Source organism: Narcine bancroftii, chromosome 4, assembly GCF_036971445.1.
Source record: "Narcine bancroftii isolate sNarBan1 chromosome 4, sNarBan1.hap1, whole genome shotgun sequence".
Lineage (NCBI taxonomy): Eukaryota > Metazoa > Chordata > Chondrichthyes > Torpediniformes > Narcinidae > Narcine > Narcine bancroftii.
In genome coordinates, this window is record NC_091472.1 from 297,664,310 (window position 1) to 297,691,015 (window position 26,706).

General features: G+C 48.8%; 2 protein-coding genes across 8 annotated transcripts in view; one reads left to right on the forward strand and one right to left on the reverse strand.

The window, feature by feature from the left end:
- Positions 1–9,110, reverse strand: part of ccdc14 (coiled-coil domain containing 14) — a 54,567-nt gene extending 45,457 nt beyond the window's left edge. For 4 of the 5 annotated variants that reach the window (XM_069935578.1, XM_069935580.1, XM_069935577.1 and 1 more), the window contains exon 1: positions 5,378–5,668. In XM_069935578.1, the coding sequence (XP_069791679.1) occupies positions 5,378–5,440 (63 nt within the window). In that variant the 5' untranslated portion in view covers positions 5,441–5,668. Of the gene's footprint in view, positions 1–5,377; positions 5,669–8,679 lie in introns of those variants that run through there. The other variant, XM_069935579.1, reaches the window with a different exon arrangement.
- LOC138762132 (kalirin-like) overlaps positions 5,173–26,706 on the forward strand; it is an 873,682-nt gene continuing 852,148 nt past the window's right edge. For all 3 annotated transcript variants that reach the window (XM_069935559.1, XM_069935558.1, XM_069935560.1), the window contains exon 1: positions 5,173–6,207. The gene's annotated coding sequence lies outside the window, so the exon portion shown is untranslated. The remainder of the gene's footprint in view (positions 6,208–26,706) is intronic.

A 26,706-nucleotide genomic window follows, 5' to 3' on the forward strand; every position in this document is an offset into this window, starting at 1 on the left:
TTTATGTATGAGCCTCTCATGGGGGTTCTTGTCAAATTCCTTACTAAAATACCAGATGCAGTGACTCCTATAGATTCATAAATGAAATGTTGCTTCACTTGGACCAGTGGTTCTCAATCTTTTTCTTTCCACTCACATGCCATTAAGTAATCCCTATGCCATCATGATTAGTAAGGGATTGCTCAAAGTGGTATGTGATTGGGAAGGGAAGGTTGAGAACCACTGATTTAGACCCAATTGTTACTAAAATATTTTGCTTGAGAAAAATTGCCATTGGCCCATTTAATTTGGAGCTATGAAACTGTGCACATAATGAGTCAATTAGGTATGATTAAAACTTTTTCTTTCCACCCACATACCATCTTAAGCAATCCCCTACTAATGAAAGAGTACCTATGGCATAGGGAATATTTAAAGTGGTATATGAGTGGAAAGAAAAAGGTTGAGAACCAGTCTTGGAGGGATTGTGAGGCCATGAATGGTGGAGAGAGAGAAGAGGTGTGGGTGCAAGTGGAGCATTTCTTGCAGTCACAGGGGTAGGTCCTACAGTGAGGACTGGTAGGGAGGGAAGAGTAGACAAGGAAGTCATGGATGGAGCGTCCCTGCAGAAGGCAGAGAGGGGAATAAGTGTCTAATGGTGGGATCACATAGTAGGTGGCAGAAATGGCAAAGGAGGATATGTTGATTGTGGATGCTGGTGGGGTGATGGGTGAGGAATAGAATCCTGACCTTACTGCGCATGATGTGCAGGTAATGAGGGATATGTGGGTGAGATCCAAGTTGACGGTGGTAGAGAGAGAGAAGAGGGGCATCTCTGATGATCTGGCATGGAAGTCCTCATTCTGAGGGCAGATGCGACAGAGAAATAGAGAGAATGGAATCCTTTCAGGGGGTCAGGGTGGAAAGAAGTATAGTCGAGGTAGCTGTGGGAGTCGAGAGTTTCTCACCCAGACCGGAGACAGAGAGATCAAGGAAAGGAGAGAGGGAGAGTTTCTAGAGAATGGACCAAGGGAATTTGAGGCCGGGGTGGACAAAGCGGATGAAGTCAACGAGCTCATCGTGGGTACACGAGGTAGTGAAGAAAGTTGAGAAGCTTTGTCGCATGGATTGCTCCAAGTAGCCAACTTGAAGGCAGGTACAGCTGGGTCCCCATGAACTACCACAACTTCTCATTTTGCTTGTTTTATCCCTTCAAAGCGTTGTGTGGTTACAGGGGTCTAATCTTTGAACGTTTCTGGTGGATGGTGCATTTTTCAACAGTTTAAGGTGTACAATAAATGCACAGCATTAAATGACAGCTGAATTTTGCACGAATCACGGCGGGATTATTCAATGATCCTGGAATTGCCCGAGGGAATGGTCCGTTTCGGTCATACGCGGGGGGGGTGTGTGGAGGGGGGGTGTGTGGAGGGGGGGTGTGTGGAGGGGGGTGTGTGGAGGGGGGGTGTGTGGAGGGGGGGTGTGTGGAGGGGGGGTGTGTGGAGGGGGGGTGTGTGGAGGGGGGGTGTGTGGAGGGGGGGTGTGTGGAGGGGGGTGTGTGGAGGGGGGGTGTGTGGAGGGGGGTGTGTGGAGGGGGGTGTGTGTGGAGGGGGGTGTGTGTGGAGGGGGGGTGTGTGGAGGGGGGGGTGTGTGGAGGGGGGGTGTGTGGAGGGGGGGGTGTGTGGAGGGGGGGTGTGTGGAGGGGGGGGTGTGTGGAGGGGGGGGTGTGTGGAGGGGGGGGTGTGTGGAGGGGGGGGTGTGTGGAGGGGGGGTGTGTGGAGGGGGGGTGTGTGGAGGGGGGGTGTGTGGAGGGGGGGTGTGTGGAGGGGGGGTGTGTGGAGGGGGGGTGTGTGGAGGGGGGGTGTGTGGAGGGGGGGTGTGTGGAGGGGGGGTGTGTGGAGGGGGGGTGTGTGGAGGGGGGGTGTGTGGAGGGGGGGTGTGTGGAGGGGGGGTGTGTGGAGGGGGGTGTGTGGAGGGGGGGTGTGTGGAGGGGGGGTGTGTGGAGGGGGGGTGTGTGGAGGGGGGGTGTGTGGAGGGGGGGTGTGTGGAGGGGGGTGTGTGGAGGGGGGTGTGTGGAGGGGGGGTGTGTGGAGGGGGGTGTGTGGAGGGGGGTGTGTGGAGGGGGGTGTGTGGAGGGGGGTGTGTGGAGGGGGGGTGTGTGGAGGGGGGGTGTGTGGAGGGGGGGTGTGTGGAGGGGGGGTGTGTGGAGGGGGGTGTGTGGAGGGGGGGTGTGTGGAGGGGGGTGTGTGGAGGGGGGGTGTGTGGAGGGGGGGTGTGTGGAGGGGGGGTGTGTGGAGGGGGGTGTGTGGAGGGGGGGTGTGTGGAGGGGGGGTGTGTGGAGGGGGGTTGTGTGGAGGGGGGGTGTGTGGAGGGGGGGTGTGTGGAGGGGGGGTGTGTGGAGGGGGGGTGTGTGGAGGGGGGGTGGTGTGTGGAGGGGGGTGTGTGGAGGGGGGGTGTGTGGAGGGGGGGTGTGTGGAGGGGGGGTGTGTGGAGGGGGGGTGTGTGAGGGGGTTACTTGTGGATGGGTGTGTGGAGGGGGGGTGTGTGGAGGGGGGGTGTGTGGAGGGGGGGTGTGTGGAGGGGGGGTGTGTGGAGGGGGGTGTGTGGAGGGGGGGTGTGTGGAGGGGGGGTGTGTGGAGGGGGGTGTGTGGAGGGGGGTGTGTGGAGGGGGGGTGTGTGGAGGGGGGGTGTGTGGAGGGGGGGTGTGTGGAGGGGGGGTGTGTGGAGGGGGGTGTGTGGAGGGGGGGTGTGTGGAGGGGGGGTGTGTGGAGGGGGGGTGTGTGGAGGGGGGTGTGTGGAGGGGGGGTGTGTGGAGGGGGGTGTGTGGAGGGGGGGTGTGTGGAGGGGGGGTGTGTGGAGGGGGGGTGTGTGGAGGGGGGGTGTGTGGAGGGGGGGTGTGTGGAGGGGGGTGTGTGGAGGGGGGTGTGTGGAGGGGGGGTGTGTGGAGGGGGGGTGTGTGGAGGGGGGGTGTGTGGAGGGGGGGTGTGTGGAGGGGGGGTGTGTGGAGGGGGGGTGTGTGGGGGGGGGGTGTGTGGAGGGGGGTGTGTGGAGGGGGGGTGTGTGGAGGGGGGTGTGTGGAGGGGGGGTGTGTGGAGGGGGGGTGTGTGGAGGGGGGGTGTGTGGAGGGGGGGTGTGTGGAGGGGGGTGTGTGGAGGGGGGGTGTGTGGAGGGGGGGTGTGTGAGGGGGGGTGTGTGGAGGGGGGTGTGTGGAGGGGGGTTGTGGAGGGGGGTGTGTGGAGGGGGGGTGTGTGGAGGGGGGGTGTGTGGAGGGGGGTGTGTGGAGGGGGGGTGTGTGAGGGGGGGTGTGTGGAGGGGGGGTGTGGAGGGGGGGGGTGTGTGGAGGGGGGGTGTGTGGAGGGGGGGTGTGTGGAGGGGGGGTGTGTGGAGGGGGGGTGTGTGGAGGGGGGGTGTGTGGAGGGGGGGTGTGGGAGGGGGGGTGTGTGGAGGGGGGTGTGTGGAGGGGGGGTGTGTGGAGGGGGGGTGTGTGGAGGGGGGGTGTGTGGAGGGGGGGTGTGTGGAGGGGGGGTGTGTGGAGGGGGGTGTGTGGAGGGGGGGTGTGTGGAGGGGGGGTGTGTGGAGGGGGGGTGTGTGGAGGGGGGTGTGTGGAGGGGGGGTGTGTGGAGGGGGGTGTGTGGAGGGGGGGTGTGTGGAGGGGGGGTGTGTGGAGGGGGGGTGTGTGGAGGGGGGGTGTGTGGAGGGGGGGTGTGTGGAGGGGGGTGTGTGGAGGGGGGGTGTGTGGAGGGGGTGTGTGGAGGGGGGGTGTGTGGAGGGGGGGTGTGTGGAGGGGGGTGTGTGGAGGGGGGGTGTGTGGAGGGGGGTGTGTGGAGGGGGGGTGTGTGGAGGGGGGGGTGTGTGGAGGGGGGGTGTGTGGAGGGGGGGTGTGTGAGGGGGGTGTGTGGAGGGGGGGTGTGTGGAGGGGGGGTGTGTGGAGGGGGGTGTGTGGAGGGGGGGTGTGTGGAGGGGGGGTGTGTGGATGGGGGGTGTGTGGAGGGGGGGTTGTGGAGGGGGGTGTGTGAGGGGGGGTGTGTGGAGGGGGGTGTGTGGAGGGGGGTGTGTGGAGGGGGGGTGTGTGGAGGGGGGGTGTGTGGAGGGGGGGTGTGTGGAGGGGGGGTGTGTGAGGGGGGTGTGTGAGGGGGGTGTGTGGAGGGGGGGTGTGTGGAGGGGGGGTGTGTGGAGGGGGGGTGTGTGGAGGGGGGGTGTGTGGAGGGGGGGTGTGTGGAGGGGGGGTGTGTGGAGGGGGGGTGTGTGGAGGGGGGGTGTGTGGAGGGGGGTGTGTGGAGGGGGGGTGTGTGGAGGGGGGGTGTGTGGAGGGGGGGTGTGGAGGGGGGGTGTGTGGAGGGGGGGTGTGTGGAGGGGGGGTGTGTGGAGGGGGGGTGTGTGGAGGGGGGGTGTGTGAGGGGGGTGTGTGGAGGGGGGTGTGTGGAGGGGGGTGTGTGGAGGGGGTGTGTGGAGGGGGGTGTGTGGAGGGGGGTGTGTGGAGGGGGGGTGTGTGGAGGGGGGTGTGTGGAGGGGGGTGTGTGGAGGGGGGGTGTGTGGAGGGGGGTGTGTGGAGGGGGGGTGTGTGGAGGGGGGTGTGTGGAGGGGGGTGTGTGGAGGGGGGTGTGTGGAGGGGGGGTGTGTGGAGGGGGGGTGTGTGGAGGGGGGGTGTGTGGAGGGGGGGTGTGTGGAGGGGGGTGTGTGGGCGGGGGGTGTGTGGAGGGGGTGTGTGGAGGGGGGGTGTGTGGAGGGGGGGGTGTGGAGGGGGGGGTGTGGAGGGGGGGGTGTGGAGGGGGGGTGTGGAGGGGGGGTGTGGAGGGGGGGTTGTGGAGGGGGGGGTGTGGAGGGGGGGGGTGTGGAGGGGGGTGTGTGGAGGGGGGGGTGTGGAGGGGGGGGGTGTGGAGGGGGGGGTGTGGAGGGGGGGGGTGTGGAGGGGGGGGTGTGGAGGGGGGGTGTGGAGGGGGGGTGTGGAGGGGGGGGTGTGGAGGGGGGGGTGTGGGGGGGGGTGTGGAGGGGGGGTGTGGAGGGGGGGGGTGTGGAGGGGGGGGGGTGTGGAGGGGGGGGTGTGGAGGGGGGGGGTGTGGAGGGGGGGGGTGTGGAGGGGGGGGTGTGGAGGGGGGGGGTGTGGAGGGGGGGGTGTGGAGGGGGGGGGAGGACGGACCTGGAACCTCGCCAGGATTACGCTTCAGCTCTCTCATCCTTCTGCTGCCACCTTCCTGGCCACCACCTAAAACGCCGGCCTTTTGTCATAAACAATTCTCCCTCTGGAGACAGTGGAAACCCATCCACGAAGTGACCCGGTAACTTCTTCCACGTTTTGGAATCTGGAACGAAACCCAAATCCACACAAGATGTGCATCTGATTTAAAACGTTTGATCGGTTTGGAAAACGGAAAGAACGTTCATTCTTAAAGGTTCTGACCTTTGAAGAAGCCTTCGTGGTTTTCATCTTCATTGCCTTTTCCCGATGGGACCCGGCCGGCATTTTCGGGCCAATTCACGGGGGAGGGAATGAAATGAACCGTCATGCAATCAGATGGAGATTTTCACTGAATATCTCGGACCCAAACGGCAATTCAAATTTCGCCCACCTGGTTCACTATTACCGTTTGCAATTAAAAAAAAATACCTCAGATGAATTAATTTCTACTACAGCGCCGGAAACATGCAATTCTCCTGGATTACAAACAGCAGTTTTTCGGCTGTCCGGAGAAGCCCCAGCGGAAATCCTGCCTTCGACGAAGGAGTTGATTGGCCGCACTCCGGAATAACTCGGGCCTGAGTCTTGGAGCAGCAGAGCGACGCTGCCGCTCAGAGCGTCGCCGACCTATCAGAAGGGCCGGAGGGAAGAGCACCGGTCGATGGGCGCGCGAGCGCGACCGTTGGAAGGAGAGGCGCCTTCGCGCGACCGTTGGAAGGAGAGGCGCCTTCGCGCGACCGTTGGAACCGTTGGAAGGAGAGGCGCCTTCGCGCGACCGTTGGAACCGTTGAAGGAGAGGCGCCTTCGCGCGAAGAACCGGGTCATCCCCGCGGCTCTGGGAGTCGTCCCGTCATCGCAAAGTTAAAGCAAGGAAGTGTCAGCTGGCACTCAGCACTTCTGTGGGAGAGATTTCTTTTTTTGGGGGGGGGGATTTTTTTTTAAATGTGCAATTATTTCCTGCCATCCAACTGGTCAGGAGCAGTTAATAAAATCAACAGGGTCTGATTCTTTGTGGGGGGAAAAATCCACCTGCCACTTTCAAATGCAACTCTGTAAGTTGTTATGTCATTAATTAGCTTTGTTTAAATTCTAATGTTTTATAAGTGAAAACAATTAGGTTTTTTTAATATGGTTTACTTAATGACAAGTGTTTCTAATTTTGGCTCGCATTTTTGCTCATAATTGTGAAGTCTTTATCAAATGCCTTTTGTGAGAATTTATGTTGATAATAACTCAGGGTGTAAGTTTCCTTCTCTTTGAATTCTCAGTGCTTTCCTTTCACGTGCATGTCATAAGCCACTTTCAGGTACCTTCTCCATCAAGAATACGCCTGCAGAAGCGGAAGAAGAGCTTTGGAATCGTCATTCAAGTGGCAGCCCTGAGAGCGACGCGGGAGGCGCCTGAAAGGGAGAGCGACGCGGGAGGCGCCTGAAAGGGAGAGCGACGCGGGAGGCGCCTGAAAGGGAGAGCGACGCGGGAGGTGCCTGAAAGGGAGAGCGACGCGGGAGGCGCCTGAAAGGGAGAGCGACGCGGGAGGCGCCTGAAAGGGAGAGCGACGCGGGAGGCGCCTGAAAGGGAGAGCGACGCGGGAGGCGCCTCAGACCGCACTCCGGCTCCTGTCCACTGTAGCTGTACACCCGCTGCATTCAGGCTCCTAGGGGGGCCTTCAGTGCTCCGGCGATCAGCCCTCCCGGAGGAGGGTTAGAAAGTGTGCCTGGGAGGCACCTCCTGCTCTTTCAAGTGGGTACCCCAAGAGCCCCATAAGGGTAAAATATGCAGCTTTACATCGGGGTATTCTGGCCACCTGAAAGAGACATCAAATGAGCATCAAAATTCTTCCTTGCTGCAGCTGAGTAGGTGCTCCTAAAGGAAACTATTATAGCAAAAGAATTTATTGTTCAAGATTTTTATTGTTTTCAATAATAAACAAGTAAAGGCCGTTAAACTGGAAGCACGTACAAAGGAATATGCAGGTGTAGAAATTATATGTAGAAAAAATGTATATAAACAAAGTACTTTATCAAACGGACTAAAAAAAAGTCAAAAAAGTATACTTAAACAAATATAAAATGGCTCATTGAAAAAGACAAAAAAGCTATTACTATTCAACAAAATCTACTCCCTTCTGAAGTTGTTGGTAGTGCATATGATATACTAACATAATGAGAAGACCAAAATCACAAAACAATATCTGAATAATCTTATAAATTATAAAAATAGATGATAAAAGGACCCTATAATTTTTTTAAAATTCAAATCCGTTACATTGGTGGAGAACGTGCCATCATGTCAGATAGCCATTGAGTATGAGTTGGAGCTAACCCTAACCCCACCATGATTACCAGCCCCCCCACATCTCCATCGGGCACATAAAACTCAAATCGGTCAACCGGTTTACCTATCTCGGCTGCACCATTTCATCGGATGCAAGGATTGACAACGAGATAGACAACAGACTCGCCAAGGCAAATAGCGCCTTTGGAAGACTATACAAAAGAGTCTGGAAAAACAACCAACTGAAAAACCTCACAAAGATTAGCGTGTACAGAGCCGTTGTCATACCCACACTCCTGTTCGGCTCCGAATCATGGGACCTTTACCAGCATCACCTAAGGCTCCTAGAATGCTTCCACCAGCGTTGTCTCCGCTCCATCCTCAACATTCATTGGAGCGACTTCATCTCCAACATCGAACTACTCGAGATGGCAGAGGCCGACAGCATCGAATCCACACTGCTGAAGATCAAACTGCGCTGGGTAGGTCATGTCTCCAGAATGGAGGACCATTGCCTTCCCAAGATCGTGTTATATGGTGAGCTCTCCACTGGCCACCGAGACAGAGGTGCACCAAAGAAGAGGTACAAGGACTGCCTAAAGAAAGCACTTGGTGCCTGTCACATTGACCATCGCCAGTGGGCTGATATCGCCTCAAACCGTGAATCTTGGCGCCTCACAGTTCGGCGGGCAGCAACCTCCTTTGAAGAAGACCGCAGAGCCCACCTCACTGTTAAAAGACAAAGGAGGAAAAACCCAACCCCAACCCACCAATTTTCCCTTGCAACCGCTGCAACCGTGTCTGCCTGTCCCACATCGGACTTGTCAGCCACAAACGAGCTTGCAGCTGACGTGGACATTACCCCTCCATAAATCTTCGTCTGCGAAGCCAAGCCAAAGATGAGTTGGAGGGGCATAGCAAAATAATTTGATTAAATTTAAAGTCAATAAACACAATAAGGTAGAAAATAAATGTTCACAATCATCCTACTGCAAAAAAAGTGATGAGATTGAGCTAAAAATTCTTTTGTGCTAAATACACACAGAAATGTTGGAGTAACTAGCCGGTCTTTTAGCACTCATAGGAGACAAAGATATATTGCTGATATTTGGAGCCTGAGCCCTTCAATGAATAAGCAGAATGGGAAAAATAAAAGGAAATCTCAGAATACAGACAATGTATAATTTCAGATACCCCTAAAGTTGAGATGTAAAGGCAGAGAAACTCCACCAAAATGTATTATCACCTACCTTTCTGAATGTTCGGAGGCGGTCTCTGAGCTGCATATAACAACCCCTCTCAGAGAGGGATAATCTCAGCAGTGCAGCCCTCCGCTGATCAATTTGAATGTACAGCCATGCTAAGCAACTGTTTAGGGGCGGGCTGATGATACTGTCAGCCCGCAACCCATCTCCCCATTCACCCCAGAGGCAGCAGGGACCATCTGGGTCGTGGGGACTGTTGGGCCAGCGGGAGCTGTCAAAGACCGTCAGGGCAGCAGGGACTGTTGGGACAGCAGGAGGCAATGTGAACCGTTGGGGCAGCAGGAGCTGGAAACGGGGCACCGTGAGCTGTCAGCAGGAACTGGCGGGGCAGTGGGAGCCGTCGGGGGCAGCCACACTGGGCCACTTTGGCCTTCAGGGTCACACTCTACGGCTGAAAACATGGCAGAGCAATAGTTGTCTTCCTTACCCATAATTCCCTCACGCAGCTGGAACTGTTCTGGGAATGATAGAGTGGTTTCAGCTGCGTGAGGGATTATGGGTAGGGAAGACGGCCATTGCTCTGCCGCGTATTTATGACATGTGGCACTGTGGCACCAGTTGCCCTTCCTCCGTTGGATGCTATGTGGTGCCTCTGGATTTCAATGGGACACTGGAGCAGCTTTTTAGGGCTGCTGTCTGAAAGGTAAGTTTTAAGTTTTTGATCCGCTCTTGTAGCTGGTCTCCAAGCGGAGACCTTACATGAAATGGCCTAATGTAATAAGGTATTTTAAACTTCTGAGAATAAAACAATTATGTCCATGGCTATGGAATTTCCCACTAAGCAAAGGTGGCAATTGTTGTTAAAACATATAAGTAATGCAATAATACAATGGGAGTGAAGCAAGAGATTAAAAAAAAGCAAACATGCAGTGTAGCAAAGGCAATTAAAATGCAAATGCAGGAGCATACAGACAGGCGATGGCTTGCAGGAGATCTGGGGTGCCCCACTGAAGGGTTATGAATAGTCCATCTCTGGCGATCACAGTGGTGGTTTCCAGGGAGTGGGGGATAAAACTGAAGAAGAAAAGTTAGTGGTGGGCCGCCTCCAGTGTTGGAACACCGGAGAGGAATTTTGCAGACAGGAGCCCATGTTGGAGGGTTTTTACTCCCTCTTGTACAGCTTCCTGGTGTGGTAGCAAGTGATGTCAGTTTCGCCCAGGAATGCAACCCACTGAGTGTTCCCCGGTCCCCAAGCAATTACTTCCCCTTTCCTAGGCAGATTATGTGGCTGCTGTACCCATCCCCTACCAGACTCCTCAGGCTTGGGAGGATCAATCTCATCTAATTTCGGCAGTGTGGCCTGATGTCTGGAGAGGGGAGAGCTCCTCTGCACTGTCAGATGTTCATTGAGCTGGTAAACCACCTCCTGCAATACCCTGAGCCATCACTTAGCAAATTGTCAGGTGTCAGTGTGCCAATTTTACTTTTGAGGAGACCATCCACTCAATGAGGCCTGAGGCTTTTGGATGATGGGGGATTTGTAGCAGCTACGCAATGCCGGCCTCTGTGGCTCAGTTTTGAGTCTTTGCCCCAGTAAAATGTGTGCCCTGTTCGGATTGTACCTTCCATGGTGTTCCATAGATGGGGGAGAGGTATTTCAGTCCACGGATTGTGCTGTCCTGGTTTGCCTGTTCGCAGGGCACCGCAACCTGGACCTCAGAGTGACATCAGAACCTAAGTGGCCGCTTTTGTGGTGGTCCCAGGTGTCCAGAGCGTCAGAGTCCACGATTGTACTGGAGGCGGAGGCTGTGCAAATTTGGGTGGCCCTGTCAGCCTTGTGGACGGCTTCCACTGTGTGCTCATTTGTGCGGGCGTCCTTGTGGTAGACAGTGATGGTGCATTAGCCGGCCTGCTCGCAGATGAACTGCCAATGTTGCTGCCCCCAAAGTAGGCGATTGTGAATTTCCCAACCAATTTTGTGCCACTGGGGCATCCAGACTGCATTCCCATTGGCCACAGCCCAGGAGTCGGTGTAAATATGTGCTCGGCTGGTGCTGGATCTGATGGGCTAAGGTGACGATGGCCAATTCGGTGAGCTGGCTGGAACCCCTCCCCCCCCCCGGCCTTCCAGAAATACGGTCTTACCTGTCGCTGGCTGTAGGGCTGCTGCTCATCAGAATTGGCTGCCATTTTTCCAGGGGCATCAGTGAACCAGGCGTGTTGTCATTCCTGGTCTGAAAGGAAGGCGAAGGGCTGACCCCAACCTACTAAAGAAGGGGTAACTGGGGCGGTGTTTCCTGGCTAGTAGGGAGGGACATCACCTGCTCATGTAGTCTGCTAGCTCTTCCTGGCTCAGGTTGTGCCCATTCAACAGCCTGCTTTGCTGTGTCAAAAGCAAGTTGCTGTTCCAGCCCCAGTGGAAGGTGGCTTTCTTCCTGGACACTGCATACAGTGAGCACAGCACCATAGTAAGATGGGCCATGTGCTGGCACCAGTAGCCCAGAAGGCCAACAAAACTTGTGTTTCAGTCTTGTTGATGGGTACTACAGTGCTGAGAATTTTATTTTTTGTACTCTCTGGGATGTCTCTCTCTGCCCTGAGTGCCATTGGATACCCCGGAAAAGGATAGACTGACTGGGATTCTGGACCTTTTCCTGGTTGATGGCCCAGCCCTAGTCAGAGAGGCCCAAAATGAGGGAGTCGAGGGCCTGTCCCACCATCTCAGTGGATCCCTGCATAAAGACATCATTGATATATTGGGACATAGTGATGTCGGGAGGTTGATGTTATGAAAGTCACAGGCTATGAGGCCATAACGGAGGGTGGGACTGTGGATGTACATCTGGGGTAGGCGGCAAAAGGTGTATTGCTTGCCACTCCAACTGAAGGCAAACTGGTCCTGGGAGTCAAGACTTGGGGGAATGGAGAAGGCGACATTGGTGAGTTCAAGGATGGTGTACCGGGGCTGTTTGTCCTTGCCCATGATGTCCTCCACCAGAGTGACCATGTCAGGAATGGTACAGGTGAGGCAACCTTGTTTAATTTGCAGTAGTTGGTCAACTGCCATGTGCAGTTTTCCGAACGGCCCAGACTGGGCTGTTGACGGGGGTGTCTGCAGGTCTTATTAGCCCTTCATGGAGGTGAGCATTGATCATCTGTACGATCTCAGCGCTGCCTCCTGGTATCCGGTACTGTGGGGGTGTGGACTGGTGAGGGGGGGGGGTGAAATAATGAGGGGACTCTGCCTGGCTGACCTGACCACAAGGTCACCTGGTCAAGGCCAAAGGTAAATTTACCATTACTAGTTTTTAGTGACTGGACCCTGAGCATTCATGCCGAGAATGCACTCCTGATAGGCTGACGCCAAAACCAGGATGGGGCGGGGAGTGTCATTTCTGATGGGGGAGGCGGATGGTGACCTATCTGGCAGAGAGGGTGGAACAACCCAGTCCCTCTGTCTTAACCTTGGGTCCCCTCCACCCCATGGGATTCCTGGAGACAATTGTGTGTTCAGTGCCAGTGTCCATTAGTGCTATCAAATGCAGGGTGTTCCCTTTTTCCCAGTGAAGTCACCGGAATGAATGGCCTTGTGTCGCTGGGTGGATCCACCAAGGTCCCTAACCTCCATTCTTTAGGGTCAGCACTGCATTGTGCCATCCAATGGGGGGAGGGAGGGGGGCTAGCATGGCATGGTGGTTCTATTGCTCTTCCCCATCTGGAGGGTTGGGGTGAGCATTTTGGGTGCAGGAGGGGCATTGGGTTGGTTGGTGGGGTGCACTGTGGATGACAGCAGTCTTTTTCCCCATAGTGTTCATACCACATGGCCAACAGAGAGGGGGTAGATGTTCCATGTAAGACAGAGTACAACCGCCTGCAGCAGGGCACAGAACAGTTCCTTCCTGATATTGCTGACCGGTTGTCTTACAGGCTTGGTTTCCCGAGCTTCACCCTTCCTAGGGTCCCCAGGTCAGGTCTCCACGCGGCAGACCAGTGCAGGGGTTCCCTTGGCAAGCACTCCATGCTCCAGGTGCCCCAAACCCTCTAACAAAACAATAGCTTCACGGATGATTCTGCCAGTTGTTCCCATCAGGGACAAGACCATCCCATTGAGATCCGGGTAAACGGTAGAGACCAGTGGCCAGCCAGGGCAGGGGATACTAGGGCATCCTTGGGTGAGCTGCTGTCAGGAATCCTGTGGTACAGGCTGGTTACAAAGTCCAATTCTTGGATCGCTCCCGTGCCCTCGCAGACAGTGTACCACTGTGATTGGGATGATAGGTCCCACTCCAACGATGTGGGGAACCTGGGTCATATTGCCGCCACAATGCAGTTAAAGAGTCTACTTCTTTCTACCATACCCTGTGGGAATACTCGCAGGGAGTTGATCACCACATGCAACGTGGGCAGACTCCCCAGAGTGCTGGCCTCTAGAAGGGAGAGGTGGACTTGGGAGCCCCCTTGTCCCATAGCCAGGCAGCCAAATACTCGCCCGCTCACTGGCAAAACCGTCTGCCAGCACAGCCAACTTCTTAAGAGTACTCCCTCTCGATGACCTCGCACCAGCCCTGCGCCCTGATCGGGACTCTCCCATTGGGGGAAGCCGGTAAGGTGTACTCGTGGTGTGTCTGTGATTGCGTGGTCACCGGCTGGGTTTGGATGGTGTCTGGGACTTGGGGAGAGGGACGCACATACTCGGACTCAGTCTCCACAGGGTCACCATTCAAATGTCCCTGTCCCCAGTCCATGGGTCGACCTCCTCACCGTGCATCACCAAGGCTCTGACTTTGACTGGGTTGATCTGCCATCCAGACTGGCGGGCTGCCTGGAGCTTTTGCACCATGATCAGCTCACAGGAGGCTTTGGTACAGTTAGCCTCCATGCGATCAGCTCGGGCAATGGTGTTTTTCAGCGCATCTTATGTGGCTTTGCGACCAGGGACTCCATCCACTCAGCATTCTGCACGGCTACAATGCAGGAATCAGCTGGTTAGCTCAAGAGGTTGCTACTCCTATACCTGTGACCACACTGCAAAGAGAAAATGAAACTGAGGTGCTGCCGTTTTATAACCTGCCCTGCTCAGCAGGGGCGATGAGGTTGCGTGCTCTGGCTGGTGGGCTCACACCTGATTGGCAGGCTGGGGTGTGCATATTGATGGACAGCTGGATGTGGCTTCAGCCATAACAGGAAATGGTTACTGTCTATGTAACACTCTATCCCTTCAGAAGTCACATTAATTTAAATCCTCTGACCCATTCCCTTGCTGATGTCTGTCTATGGTCTCATGCAATTAGACTGAGACCATCCGCTAATTGGAGGAACAATACCTCATCTTAGTAGGCAGGGATGAGTAGCCATGGGAGTCATGGAGGGAGCAGTCACTGTGGAAGGCGGACAGGGGAATATGCGTCTGGTGGTGGGATCATGACAGAAATATGTTGGATGTGGAAGCTCGCAGGGTGGTAAGTGAGGACAACAGAAATCCTATCCTTGTGTCTCAGGGCAGAGGGGGCCAGAGCAGATATGTGGGAAATGGAAGGGAACATTTTTTAATTCAAAATTTTAATTTTTAAAAAATTTTTAGACATGTAGCATGGAAACATGCCTGGTACGTTTTGAACAGTGGGAGGAAACCTATGCAGATACGGTGAGAATATACAAACTCCTTACAGACAGAGTGGGATTCGAACCCATGTCTCAATCACTGGTGCTGTCACAGCGTTGCACTAACCTCTCTGCTAACTCTGCTGCCCTGATGCAGGTGAGGGCTGAGTTGATGGATTTTTTTAAAAGGAGGATATCTCAGCTGATTTGGAATAGAAGACCACATCCTGGGAGCGGATGCAACAGAGACAGGAATTAAGTGAAAGGAATAGACTCCTAACAGGGTGTGAAGAGGGGTAGTCGAGGTAATTGTGTGGGTTTGTGAAAATTATCTGTGTTAAGTTTGTCTCCCAGGATGGAGACGGAGAGATTAAGAAAGGAGAGAGTGTTGCCAGAGATTCACCAAGTGAATGTGAAGTTGGGGTGGAAGTTGGCAGCAAAGTGGATAAAGATGATGAGCTCATTGTGGGTGCATGAGGCAGCACCAATGTAGTCGTAAATGTAGTGGAGGAAGAGATGAGGAACCTTGTCTGTGTAAGCTTGCAGCATGGAAGCTCCACAAAGCCAACAAAAAAGCAGGTATAACAGGGCCCTTGCGGGCTACCCCTTTGACTTTGTGAAAGTAGGACGAGACAAAGGAGTTGTTATTCAGAGTGAGAACAATTTTGCTAGGAGGAGGGTGCCTGGTGTTGAGAAAGAAACAAGGGGCTTTAACACCTTTCATATCGTGAATTGAGATGTATAGAGATTGGACATCTATTGTAAAAATGAGGCAGTTGAGTTCAGGGAATTGGAAATTGTTGAAGTGATGGAGGGCATGTGAGGTTTTGTGGATGTAGATAGGGAAGAACTGGACTGGGGATACAAAATGCAAGTGAGGGAAGATGATACTAGTTGGATGTGGCAGAAAGATGTGTAACCAGTGGGTCTATGAGATCATTGGGTTTGTGGATCTTGGGGAGGAGGTTAACCGGGAAGTGCAGGTTTGGGAAATAGTTATGTTGTGGGTAATGATGTAAATAATGAGCTGTGGGTGGAAAATGACCAGAAGAGATAAGGTTAGAGATGGTACACGAGATGGTGGCTTGATGTTCTTTGGTGGGGTCATGTTGAAGCGGTAAGAGGAAGTGTTTGAAAGCTGTGTGGCTTTGGCATGGTAGAAGTCAGTGCACCAGATCACAACAGCATCGCCCTTGTCTGTGGGTTTGATAATAAGGTTGGGATTGGTGCCGAGAGAGTGGAGGTCAGGGTGTTCTGAAGGGCTGAGATTAGAATAAGTGAGGGAGTGTTGAAGTTGAGATGGTTAACGTCTTGGCACAGTTGGAAATAAAAAAAGATCCAGACCCAGGCAGATGGCCAGGACTAGGTGTCTAATAGGAGGAGGAGGAAGAGGCTTAAGGCTGGAGATTGGGTCGAGATGGATGTGGTGAATCATGATGGAAGGGCAGAGATGACAGAAGATGCTGTTGGCAAACTCCTGGTAGCTTTTGCATTGAAAAATTATTAACTCCTAGTTTCCGTTTGACCAAAAGCTCAGCCACTGTGTCTCTAATGGCAAATTCTATAGTATTTACCTGATAAATATACACCTGAATTATTTCCTTTCCCACCACCTTGAAGGTTGCAGCGTATGTATCAAATTAACTACAATTACCAAATCAATGAATAACACATTTTGTTTCCTTTGCAATTCCCAACAACACCATTAGGTGGAAACAGATTTTTAAATCTTTTGAGTCTGCCGGTTTTCAGTTCCACGAAAACACATCGTGTTGTTGTAGCATGAAAGTTACCTTGCTTTTAGCTTCCGTGAATCTGCAATCCAAGATGTCAGGAAATAGCTGGAGATCAGTTGTGTATACTCTGCTAATTAATTCAATAATGAGTCCAGGCACAGAGTTGAGATGCCTGGATGCCTCTTGCTTTTGCTCCCCCGCCCGTCCTTTATGCTCGGGATGGCTGACTTATTTTCAATTAAATAGGGAACTGACCTGACCTTTAGAAGAGGCGAGTGGTTTATCACTTTTTTCATTTATCCACTTTATCACGCCACATAAATAAGCTTTTAGACCCTTAAATTTTACTTTAATTTTTAAAATCTCTCGAATGTTCAGAATTAGTTCGAAGGCATTTAATACCAAGAACCTGTTACCTGTCCATTGGGATGTCCAGGGATGCGGTCTCCAGAGCCATTGCTTAATCGTTGCATGGAGACTATTCTGCCTCCCACGACAATCCATTATAGTCAGACCCACAAGATTGCAAATAATGTGGGGCATGACGTAATTGGTTTGAAACGGTTTTCTTTGGAATTTCCCTTATATTAAATTAATTTAAGTTAAAACCTCTAGTATTTGGTGTTCTCTTTCCTATTGCTGGTAGACTGACTTCCTCCATGGAAAATAATTAACAAGATTCCCATTTTCCTATCATCACGAATGTCATTCCTTTTTATCATAATAAAACCACATTTGTTGATTGGAGTCTCCATTTACAGACTTTGATATAAAGGAAGCTATACAGGAGATGCCAAATGGGAAGTTCTCCAGGAGACAATGGATTTACTGTCGAGTTTTATAAGGTGTTTTATGAAGATTTGTCTCCTACATTTATGGATGTGCTTCAACAAATAACAGAAAAACGATCACTACCAGAATCTTGTTCAAGTGCAATAATTACAGTAATACCAAAGAAAGACAGAGATCCGTTGAATGTGGCCTCATATCAGCCAATTTCTTTATTAAATGTAGATTATAAAATTATAGCTAAAATATTGGTGAATAGATTTGCCAAATATTTACTTTAGTACATGCTGATCAGGCAGGTTTTATTAAGAACAGGTATGCTTCTAATAATATTCTTAGGATGATTACATTGATCAATGCATCGAGACAACAACCCAACCAATGGTTGTTGCACTTGACGGGGAAAAAGCATTTGACCGAGTTGAATGGAATTTTGTTTAAAGTGTTAGAAAAATTTAATTTTGAGCTGTTTTTTACTGGTTGGGTTAAGGCATTATATAAAAATCCAGTTGCTAGGGTGGTGATGAATGGCCAAACTTCTTCATCATTCAAGCTGGCACGATCAACATGTCAAGGCTGTCCATTGTCACCAGCCTTATTTGCATTGGTCATAGAACCGTTAGCTCAAGCAATCAGACTAAATGATAATATTAAAGGGATAAGAATTGCAGATGGGGGTGTGGCAAGATGGCGTAGAAGAAAGATGTGTATTCCACCTTTCCCCAGCTGGATCACTAAATACCTGGTTTTTAAAAAGCATAAAAGTGGTTAAAAATAATATTTACAGTTGTTTAAATAACAGTGATTTATGATAGCATCTAATGTGAAAAAATGTAAACTTCAACTTCAGAAAAAAATTACCATATAAAAGTGCAGAAGAATTGAGGCCTACCTGCATAATTGAATCCACAGAGTCGTCACTGGGAGTCTCCAAGCTTCAGAGGATTCCAGCCCGTTCGAGTTTGACTCTGGCACCGATCATGCCTCTACAAGATGGCGCCAACACATTGGTGAGCTCGGCCATTGCCAAACCCTGTTCACGTGAAGTCATGTGCGTGGGCGGCACGGCCGACAAGGGGACCCGCGACCTCGCTGGGTAGTGTAGTGTCGGAGGATGCTCCTGCGCATCCAACGGCTTTGCCTGGCCTGCGTGGGGCATCCCGGGTCTGAGAATTGCTGGAAAAAGTATGGGTTGTGGGGGAGCCCGAACGCTGGCATCCTGAAGAGGTTGGGGTGCCTGCGTCGTTTGTCCAGACCCGCAGCCGTTCAGCCAAAGGACCTACTATGACTGAGGAAGAAGAGGAACTTACCTTATTGGAATTTGTCCAGGAGGAGGAGCTTGCAGTTAAAGGAGGTGGATCTCAAAAAGTGGAAATGGAATCTGGAATGGATTCAGTGTTTACTGTTTTGGAGGGGATTGCTTGTCAAATGCATAATATGTCAAAACAAATATCAACTCAAGTGAATCAAGGATTTATGGAGATGAAAATAAAAATGAATACCTTGTGTGATGAAATGTCAACTGTGAAACAGGAAATGACTGTAGCTAAAAGTGATATTAATAGATGTATAAAATCAGTTGATACTGTGCAAGATAATTTTAATAAAATTGAAACAGCCTTTTCTGAGTGTCAAAATCAGGTAGAAAGTAATAAAGAAAAAATGGAAAAAGTGGAAGGTTCTTTTGTAGATTGGGGGATTCAAAAAAGAGATTTAATGAAGCAGATTGATTCTTTGGAAAATCAGAGTCAAAGGAATAATGTGAAAATAGTTGGTCTTCCAGAGGATATTGAAGGTGCTGACCCTATAAAAAATTTTAAGCACTGGATCCCAGAAGTGCTGGATAAAGAGCTTTTTCCTGAAGGTTTGGAACTGGATAGGACTCACAATGCTCTGAGAATAAAACCACTTCCAGGACAAACACCGTGAGCAATCTTGGTTCGTTGTTTAAAATATCAAGATAGAGAAATGATTTTACATATGGCAGTACAGAACACATGGCAGAATCGATCTCCATTAATGGTTCAAAATAACAGAGTGTTCTTTTATGCTGATTTGAGCCAAGAGGTTATTCGAAGACGGCGAGAATTTAATAGGGGAAAAGATGTTTTGTGGTGGAAAGGCGACAAGTTTGCATTTCATTATCCTGCAATTTTGAAGGTTTTCTATGGAAATTTTCAAGCTCAATTTTTTGAGAATGTACATGATACTTTGGTTTTTGCTAATTCTTTGCCAGAATTGCAAATGAGGGTAAATGGAAATTGAAACGGACATGGGAATGGAAAGTATGGAAAGAATGGAAAGAAAGAAGAGTTGACACAAAGTCTTCTTGATGTTGAAGATCCAGAGCATTCATTGGGCTTGGAATCATTGGGCTGAATATATGGACTATATTCTAATGTGTTTGATTAAATAATAAATATATACCTGGCTGGGGCAGGGGGTGGGGGGGGTGGTGGATGACACTGAAAACTTTGATTGTCATCTGCTGCTAGTGGGTTGACCACACCCAGATTTTTACGGTATTACTACCTTTGGGTGTTTTTTTTTTGTATTTTTCTGGTTTTTATGTGGTGGGGGGGCGGGCGGGGGGGACACGACAGTGCGGGGGCATCAGCTCTCGCTGCAGGGTGGCATCTCGGTGGATCAGCGGCCCCGTCACCGTGAGTCGCGGGTCGGCCTGCGGCAGGGAGGGGGAGTGGGCAATGGTCCTGGCGAGGTCAGGCCCGAGGCCTCCGGTTCTGGGCACTGGGAAGTGGCCTTGGCTTCCCCTGACACCGGCCAGGCCCCAAAACCAGAGTCCACGGTGAGACCCTGCAACGTAAACAGAGGAGGTGGGGGCGATTAGCGGGCTGACGCCAATGCATTCTGGGATTTGTTGTATTACTGTGCATACGCTATACTGGTGAGGCGGCCAGCGGGCCACCTCTAATACATTTTTGAAATGATCTTGCAGGCCAAATATAATTATATCGCGGGCCAAATTTGGCCCGTGGGCCAGAGTTTGACATGTGTGCTTTATTGGATAGAAATCCAAAAAGTATAAGGAAATCAAAGATTGCATCACAAATTAATGCGTTAATGGAATATTTAAATTTGGTGGCTATTTTGAAAAAAGTTAATCCAACAGAGAAAGATTTTTCTTTTTATTCTTCACATGATTTGTTTTCTAGAATTGATTTATTTTTGGTATCAGCACATTTACAAGGTGGAGTATTAAGAGCTGAATATGTTATATCAGATCATTTATTATTACTTTTACTTGTGAAAGTTCTGAGGTAGTACATTCGTCGTCTAATGCAATGTTACTGAAAAAACCAGAGTTCGTTACTTTTGTTAAAGAACATATCTCTTTATTTTTGACCGAGAATGTTAAGTCTGTGGATAGTCATTTTGTAATATGGGATTCCTTAAAAGCTTATTTGAGGGGGAAGATTATTAGTTATTCTACGAAAGTTAAGAAACAATACATGGCAGAAAGTTTAGAGTTAGAAAATAAGATTGCTGAGTCAGAGAAAGATTTTCAGAAAGATGTAACAGAAGATAAAAAAAAGTCACATTAGCAAGGATGAAATTATGTTATACTTTACAAACTTATCAGTTTGAGCGCTTAATTAATCAATCTAAACAAAGTTATTATGAGTTGGGGGAAAGAGCTCATAAGGTACTTGCTTGGCAATTGAAAGCTGAACAGACATCTCAGATTATTAATGCTGTTAAGAAGAAATCAAAAGTTACTTATAAACCTCAGGAAATTAATGACCAGTTTTATTTAAAATTATATACTTCTGAGGGGAAACAAGATAATGGTTCTACTGACTTTTACTTATCTAAATTAAAGTTACCGGTATTAGATGGAAATGAGGTTTAGGAATTGGAATCTTCATTTATGGATTTTGAAATTAAGGAAGCTATTCAGGAAATGGCTAGTGATAAGTCCCCAGGGGATGATGGATTCCCTGTGGAATTTTATAAATTTTTTTTTATGATGATCTCTCTAATGTATTTGGAGAAGTGTTGAATCAAGTTACTGAAGATCAGAAGTTACCAGAATCATGTTCAAGTGCTTTAATAACTGTCATTCCAAAAAACAATAGAGATCCATTAAATGTGTCTTCATAGAGATCTATTTCTTTATTAAATGTAGATTATAAAATTATACTGAAAGTATTAGCTAATAGACTTGCCAAATATTTACCTAAATTGGTACATATTAATCAAACAGGTTTTATTAAGAATAGAAATGCATCAGATAATATATTTCGATTAATTACTTTGGTCAACGCATATCGAAAGCAACCTAACCATCCTATGGTGGTTGCATTAGATACAGAAAAGGCTTTTGATAGGGTTGAGTGGGATTTTTTTTATTTAAAGTGTTAAAGAAATTTAAATTCGGCTCTTCTTTTATTGGTTAGGTTAAGGCTTTATATACAAACCCAATTGCTAGGGTGATGACAAATGGACAGATTTCTTTACCATTTAAATTGACTCATTCAACTCAACAGGACTGCCCGTTGTCACCAGCCTTATTTGCATTGGTTATTGAACCATTTGCTCAGCTATTAGACAAAATGAAGAAATTAGAGGGATGACAGTTAAGAATGAAGAATATAAAATTAACTTATTTGCGGACGATGTGTTGGTATATTTGACGGAACCGAAATGGTCGTTGAAACAATTGCAAGAGTGTTTGCTGAAATCTGGAGAACTATCGGGATATAAAGTTAAATGGGATAAAAGTGAAATTTTACCAGTTGGAGTGGGAGATTATTCTGAATTTAAAACAATTACAAAATTAAGGTGGACAAGTAAAATTAAATATTTAGGTGTGTTTATGGATATGAATTATCAATCATTAAGTCAATTAAATTATGTACCTATATTAAGATGGATTAAAGCAGATTTGATTAAGTGAAAAGATCTTCCATTAACTTTGATTGGTCGGGTTAATTGTATTAAAATGAATATTTTTCCTCTAATCCAATATTTATTTCAGTCACTACCTTGTTTACTTTCTAAGGGCTTTTTTCAAGATTTGAATAAAGCAGTGCGAGAGTATTTATGGAAAGGTAAATTAGCTTGATTGGCATTGCATAGACTTACATGGAAGTATACATTGGGCGGACTACAATTACCACATTTTCAAAACTATTATGAAGCGGCCCATTTGAAGTTTAGTAGTAGATTGATGGATTTAGATCAGCCTCCCAGCTGGGCTAAAGTGGAAATGGTGTGTATATCTAGGGTTGAAATACATGAATTTATATTTTGTTGGAATTTGATTTTGTTACATCAATATGATATGCCGATATTGAAACATTTATTAAAGATCTGGATTTTTAAAGAAAACAAGGTATTAAGGTCAAAAGATAAATTATCAATTTTAACTCCATTGTATAACAATCAGCTTATTCCTTTTTCAATGTTTAATAATCATTTAAAGATTTGGGATTCTAAATGTATAAAGACAATACAAGATTGTTTTCTAGAGGAGCAATTTCTTTCTTTTAATCAATTGAGAGAAAGATTTTATATACCTGTAAATTTTTTGTTTGCGTATTATCAACTTAGAGCTTTGATAAAAGATAATTATGGAAGAGAGATGATTTTACCTACTTTGTCGAGATTTGAATCTTTGATTTCCTCTATACAGAAAAAGGGTTATATTTCAGTTATGTATAATTTGTTACAAGACACATCTCCATCGGGCACACAAAACTCAAAACGGTCAACCAGTTTACCTATCTCGGCTGCACCATTTCATCAGATGCAAGGATCGACAATTAGATAGACAACAGACTCGCCAAGGCAAATAGCGCCTTTGGAAGACTACACAAAAGAGTCTGGAAAAACAACCAACTGAAAAACCTCACAAAGATAAGCGTATACAGAGCCGTTGTCATACCCACACTCCTGTTCGGCTCCGAATCATGGGTCCTCTACCGGCATCACCTATGGCTCCTAGAACGCTTCCACCAGCGTTGTCTCCGCTCCATCCTCAACATCCATTGGAGTGCTTTCATCCCTAACGTCGAAGTACTCGAGATGGCAGAGGTCCACAGCATCGAGTCCACGCTGCTGAAGATCCAGCTGCGCTGGATGGGTCACGTCTCCAGAATGGAGGACCATCGCCTTCCCAAGATCGTGTTATATGGCGAGCTCTCCACTGGCCACCGTGACAGAGGTGCACCAAAGAAAAGGTACAAGGACTGCCTAAAGAAATCTCTTGGTGCCTGCCACATTGACCACCGCCAGTGGGCTGATATCGCCTCAAACCGTGCATCTTGGCACCTCACAGTTTGGCGGGCAGCAACTTCCTTTGAAGAAGACCGCAGAGCCCACCTCACTGACAAAAGGCAAAGGAGGAAAAACCCAACACCCAACCCCAACCAACCAATTTTCCCCTGCAGCCGCTGCAACCGTGTCTGCCTGTCCCGCATCGGACTTGTCAGCCACAAACGAGCCTGCAGCTGACGTGGACTTTTACCCCCTCCATAAATCTTCGTCCGCGAAGCCAAGCCAAAGAAAAAGTATGGATAAGACAGATTGGGAGAAATCTAAATTAAATGGGGGAGTGATTTAGTATTTATTTTTCCCGAAGATTATTGGGCGAATATGTGTCAGGATAATGTAATTAAATTGACTAATGTAAGATATGGAATGGTCAATTATAATTTTTTACATCAATTATATTTGACCCTGGAAAAGTTTAAAAAAAATATGGGTTTAGTAATTTGGATTCTTGTTTTAGATGTGGCTCATGTATTGGAACTTTTCTACATGTTGTTTGGAATTGTGTTAAAATTCAATCATTTTGGCAAGGAATTAAAGTAGTTTTGGAGAAATTATATAATTTTATATTACCGTTAGATCCAACATTTTTTTTGTTGGCAAATTTGTATTCATTAAGGGGAATGGGATTGGATAAAATTCAAATTGCTTTTGAACATTTGGTGTTATCAGTAGCGCGCAAATGTGTTGCTAGTACTTGGAAAGATAATACTGAGATTAATATATTACATTGGCATAATGAATTAAAAGCATGTATTGTTATGAAAAAAATTACTTATAATTTACATGATAATTGTTCTTCTTTTGTTACTAAGTGGTCTCCGTATTTGAAATATATGTATTTAGATATACTTTGAAATGTTATTAACATTTATAATATTTTCTTTTTAAATATGTAATATATATATTTTTTGCTCCCATTAAGGGAATTGGCTGTAGAGGTTGGAGGGTTGGATGGGTGTTAATGCAAAATTTTATTTGATTATTTCTATAATGTATATTATGTTTTTGTTATCTTTTAAATAAAATTTGTAAAAAACAATGCCCCTTTCCCCGTGTGCTGTCCCTGTCTGCTGGCTGCGCAGCAAGGCCAGTGCCATTTTGGGGTTGCTGGCCTTTAAGCTGCACTTGCTATTCACCTGCCAGTTCGCTTCTTCGGGCCAGTGCAGCTGGATGGACTGCTGGTCTTTTGTTGCACTTGCCGCTTGGAGAGCTTAAAGGCATCTAAACCCAGCGATGAGCGAACAGGCAGCAGTCAACTCAGTCACTCTCAAGCTGCCGACCACCTGGGTGAATCATCCATGTGTGTGGTTTGATCAGGCTGTGACACAGTTCCAGATCAGGTAGATCACAGCAGTACTACCACGTGGTGAGAGCCCTGGACCAGGTCACAGCAGATCAGATGGCCAACTTCATCCAGGAGCCTCCATCGGAAGGCGCATACACCGCCTGATAGGACTTGTTGATCGAGACCTTTAGGCGTGAGACGGGCGCATCTGCTGTACTTGGATGGGCTAGGGTACAGGCCCCTATCAGCCCTCGTGAATGAGATGCTGGCTCTTCTGGGCAAACACGAGTCCTGCATCATCCTGGAACAACTGACCAAGGACATCCAGCTGCTCCTGGCTGACGGAGATTTCAGTGACTCCCGGAAAATTGCAGCACAAGCGGACAATCTGTGGAAACAGAAGAGTGCTTGGCATCTGATGGGCTCATCACTAAACTCCACAGCTGGACCTGGTGCGCCTGGTCGAGACACCAGCACCATGCCGAAGAAGCAGTCCACCAAAGGGTGTAGAGACTTTGCCTCCAGGCACCAAAGACAATAACAAGGACAATACCGCCAGTTCTTGTGGGGGGATCATGTGGCAGCCCACTGCAGCAGCGAGTGCATCCAAAGGTCAGCGGCCCACACAGTGGCACTGGCCCCAACAAGCAAATCGGTGGGGTGAACAGCAAGGGCAGTTTAAAAGCCAGTGACCCCAAAATGGCGCTGGTCTTGCTGCGCGGCCAACGGACCAGGACAGTGCATGCAGAAGAAGGGCATTGTTATGCAGGAAAGTACCCGCATGCAGGAAATCTGCTTTTGTTATGCATGTTATGACGTCAGCCAAGGGGGGACATGGCAGGAACAGTGCAAGTATAAAAGTCGTACCTGAAACCTAATAGAACTCAGAGCTTAACCTGACTACACTACGTATGTGTGTCTTCTTTCAAGTACAGTGCGGTTACAACATCTTCTTTACCACTGTATGTACAGTACTTACATGGCCACTTTCAAAAAGCTATTGATCTGAACCCCCAAGATCCCTTTGCACATTAATGCTTTTAAAAATCCTACCTTCAACAATATACATTTAAAAGGTCATCATAGTGTACTGAAGGGCCTGTACTGTAGTGTCATGTCATGTTCGATGTTCAAAAATCTGCAGATGCTGGGGTTGATTGCAATACACACAGGGCTGAAGTATCTCAGCAGATCATGGAAAGTAAAAGGCAATCAACATTTTGAGCCAGAATGGAGAGGGGAAGGAAAGGGGAGAGGAGGGCCTCCTCACCCAACATATTGTTCTCCACAATTTCCGTTACCTACAATGGGATCTTACCACCAGACACATATTCCTCTACCCTCTCCATTTTCTACAGGGATCGCTCCCTCACCAACTTCTTTAACCACTCATCTGTTCCCATCAATCTTTTGGATGCCTACCCCTGTAACTACAAGAAGCACTTACACCTCTTCGCTCATCACTATTTGGACCCCAAATAGTCCTTCCAAGTGAAGCAACACTTACTTGTGAATCTATAGAGGGCATTTACTGTGCTCCTGATGTGTTCTTCTCAACATCATGGAGACGGGCAGAGACTGGTAAATCATCTCATTGAGCACCTTTGTTTTGTCTGCTCTCCCAGTGGGCAACCGCTTTCATTCCACACATCATTGCCATGCTGACATGTTTGGCATGGTCACATGCACTTTCAAATCTTGGCAGTGTCCAACCAGACGGCATTAATATTGACCTCTAATTTCTGTTAACCCCCCTCCCTATATTTCTCAATTTCCCTACCCCTCTGTCTCCTTTCTTCCATCTCCCTTCCTTCTATCAGAAAGCTACCCTTGGTCCCCTGCCCTCTCCCCTGATCATTTCTCAGCTTCTTTCACTTCTCCCTTGCCACCTGTATCCACCTATTACCTCTTACCTGTTAGATTGTGTGCCTTCTAATTCCCTTGCTCCCTCTCCTCCTGCCTCCCCTCACCTTTTATTCAGTTTTCTGTTTTTCCAGATTCCTGACAAAGGGCTCAGGCCTGAAACGTTGATTCCATTTTACTTCCTGTAGCGTGAATAAAAGCTCTCACAACCGGAAGGAAAACATAGACTTTTATTAGCTTATAACTGAGGTTAGGTTCTTACAGTGGTCTTCAGAAGAGATCAGGGTTTTGGCAGGAAACTAGGGTTAAATATTTCTTCAGCAAAACACTGAAGTGGCTGAATGGAAGGAATCATTTTGTGTCCAATGAGCAACAAATCTCTCTCTGAAAATGACAAGAACTTTCCTGAGCAGTAACGATTTACCTTTCAAGCATCAAAGCCTGGTGAAATTCATAAATGTTAAATTCTGTGCACAGTAGAAGAATTGCCTGATACCGGCA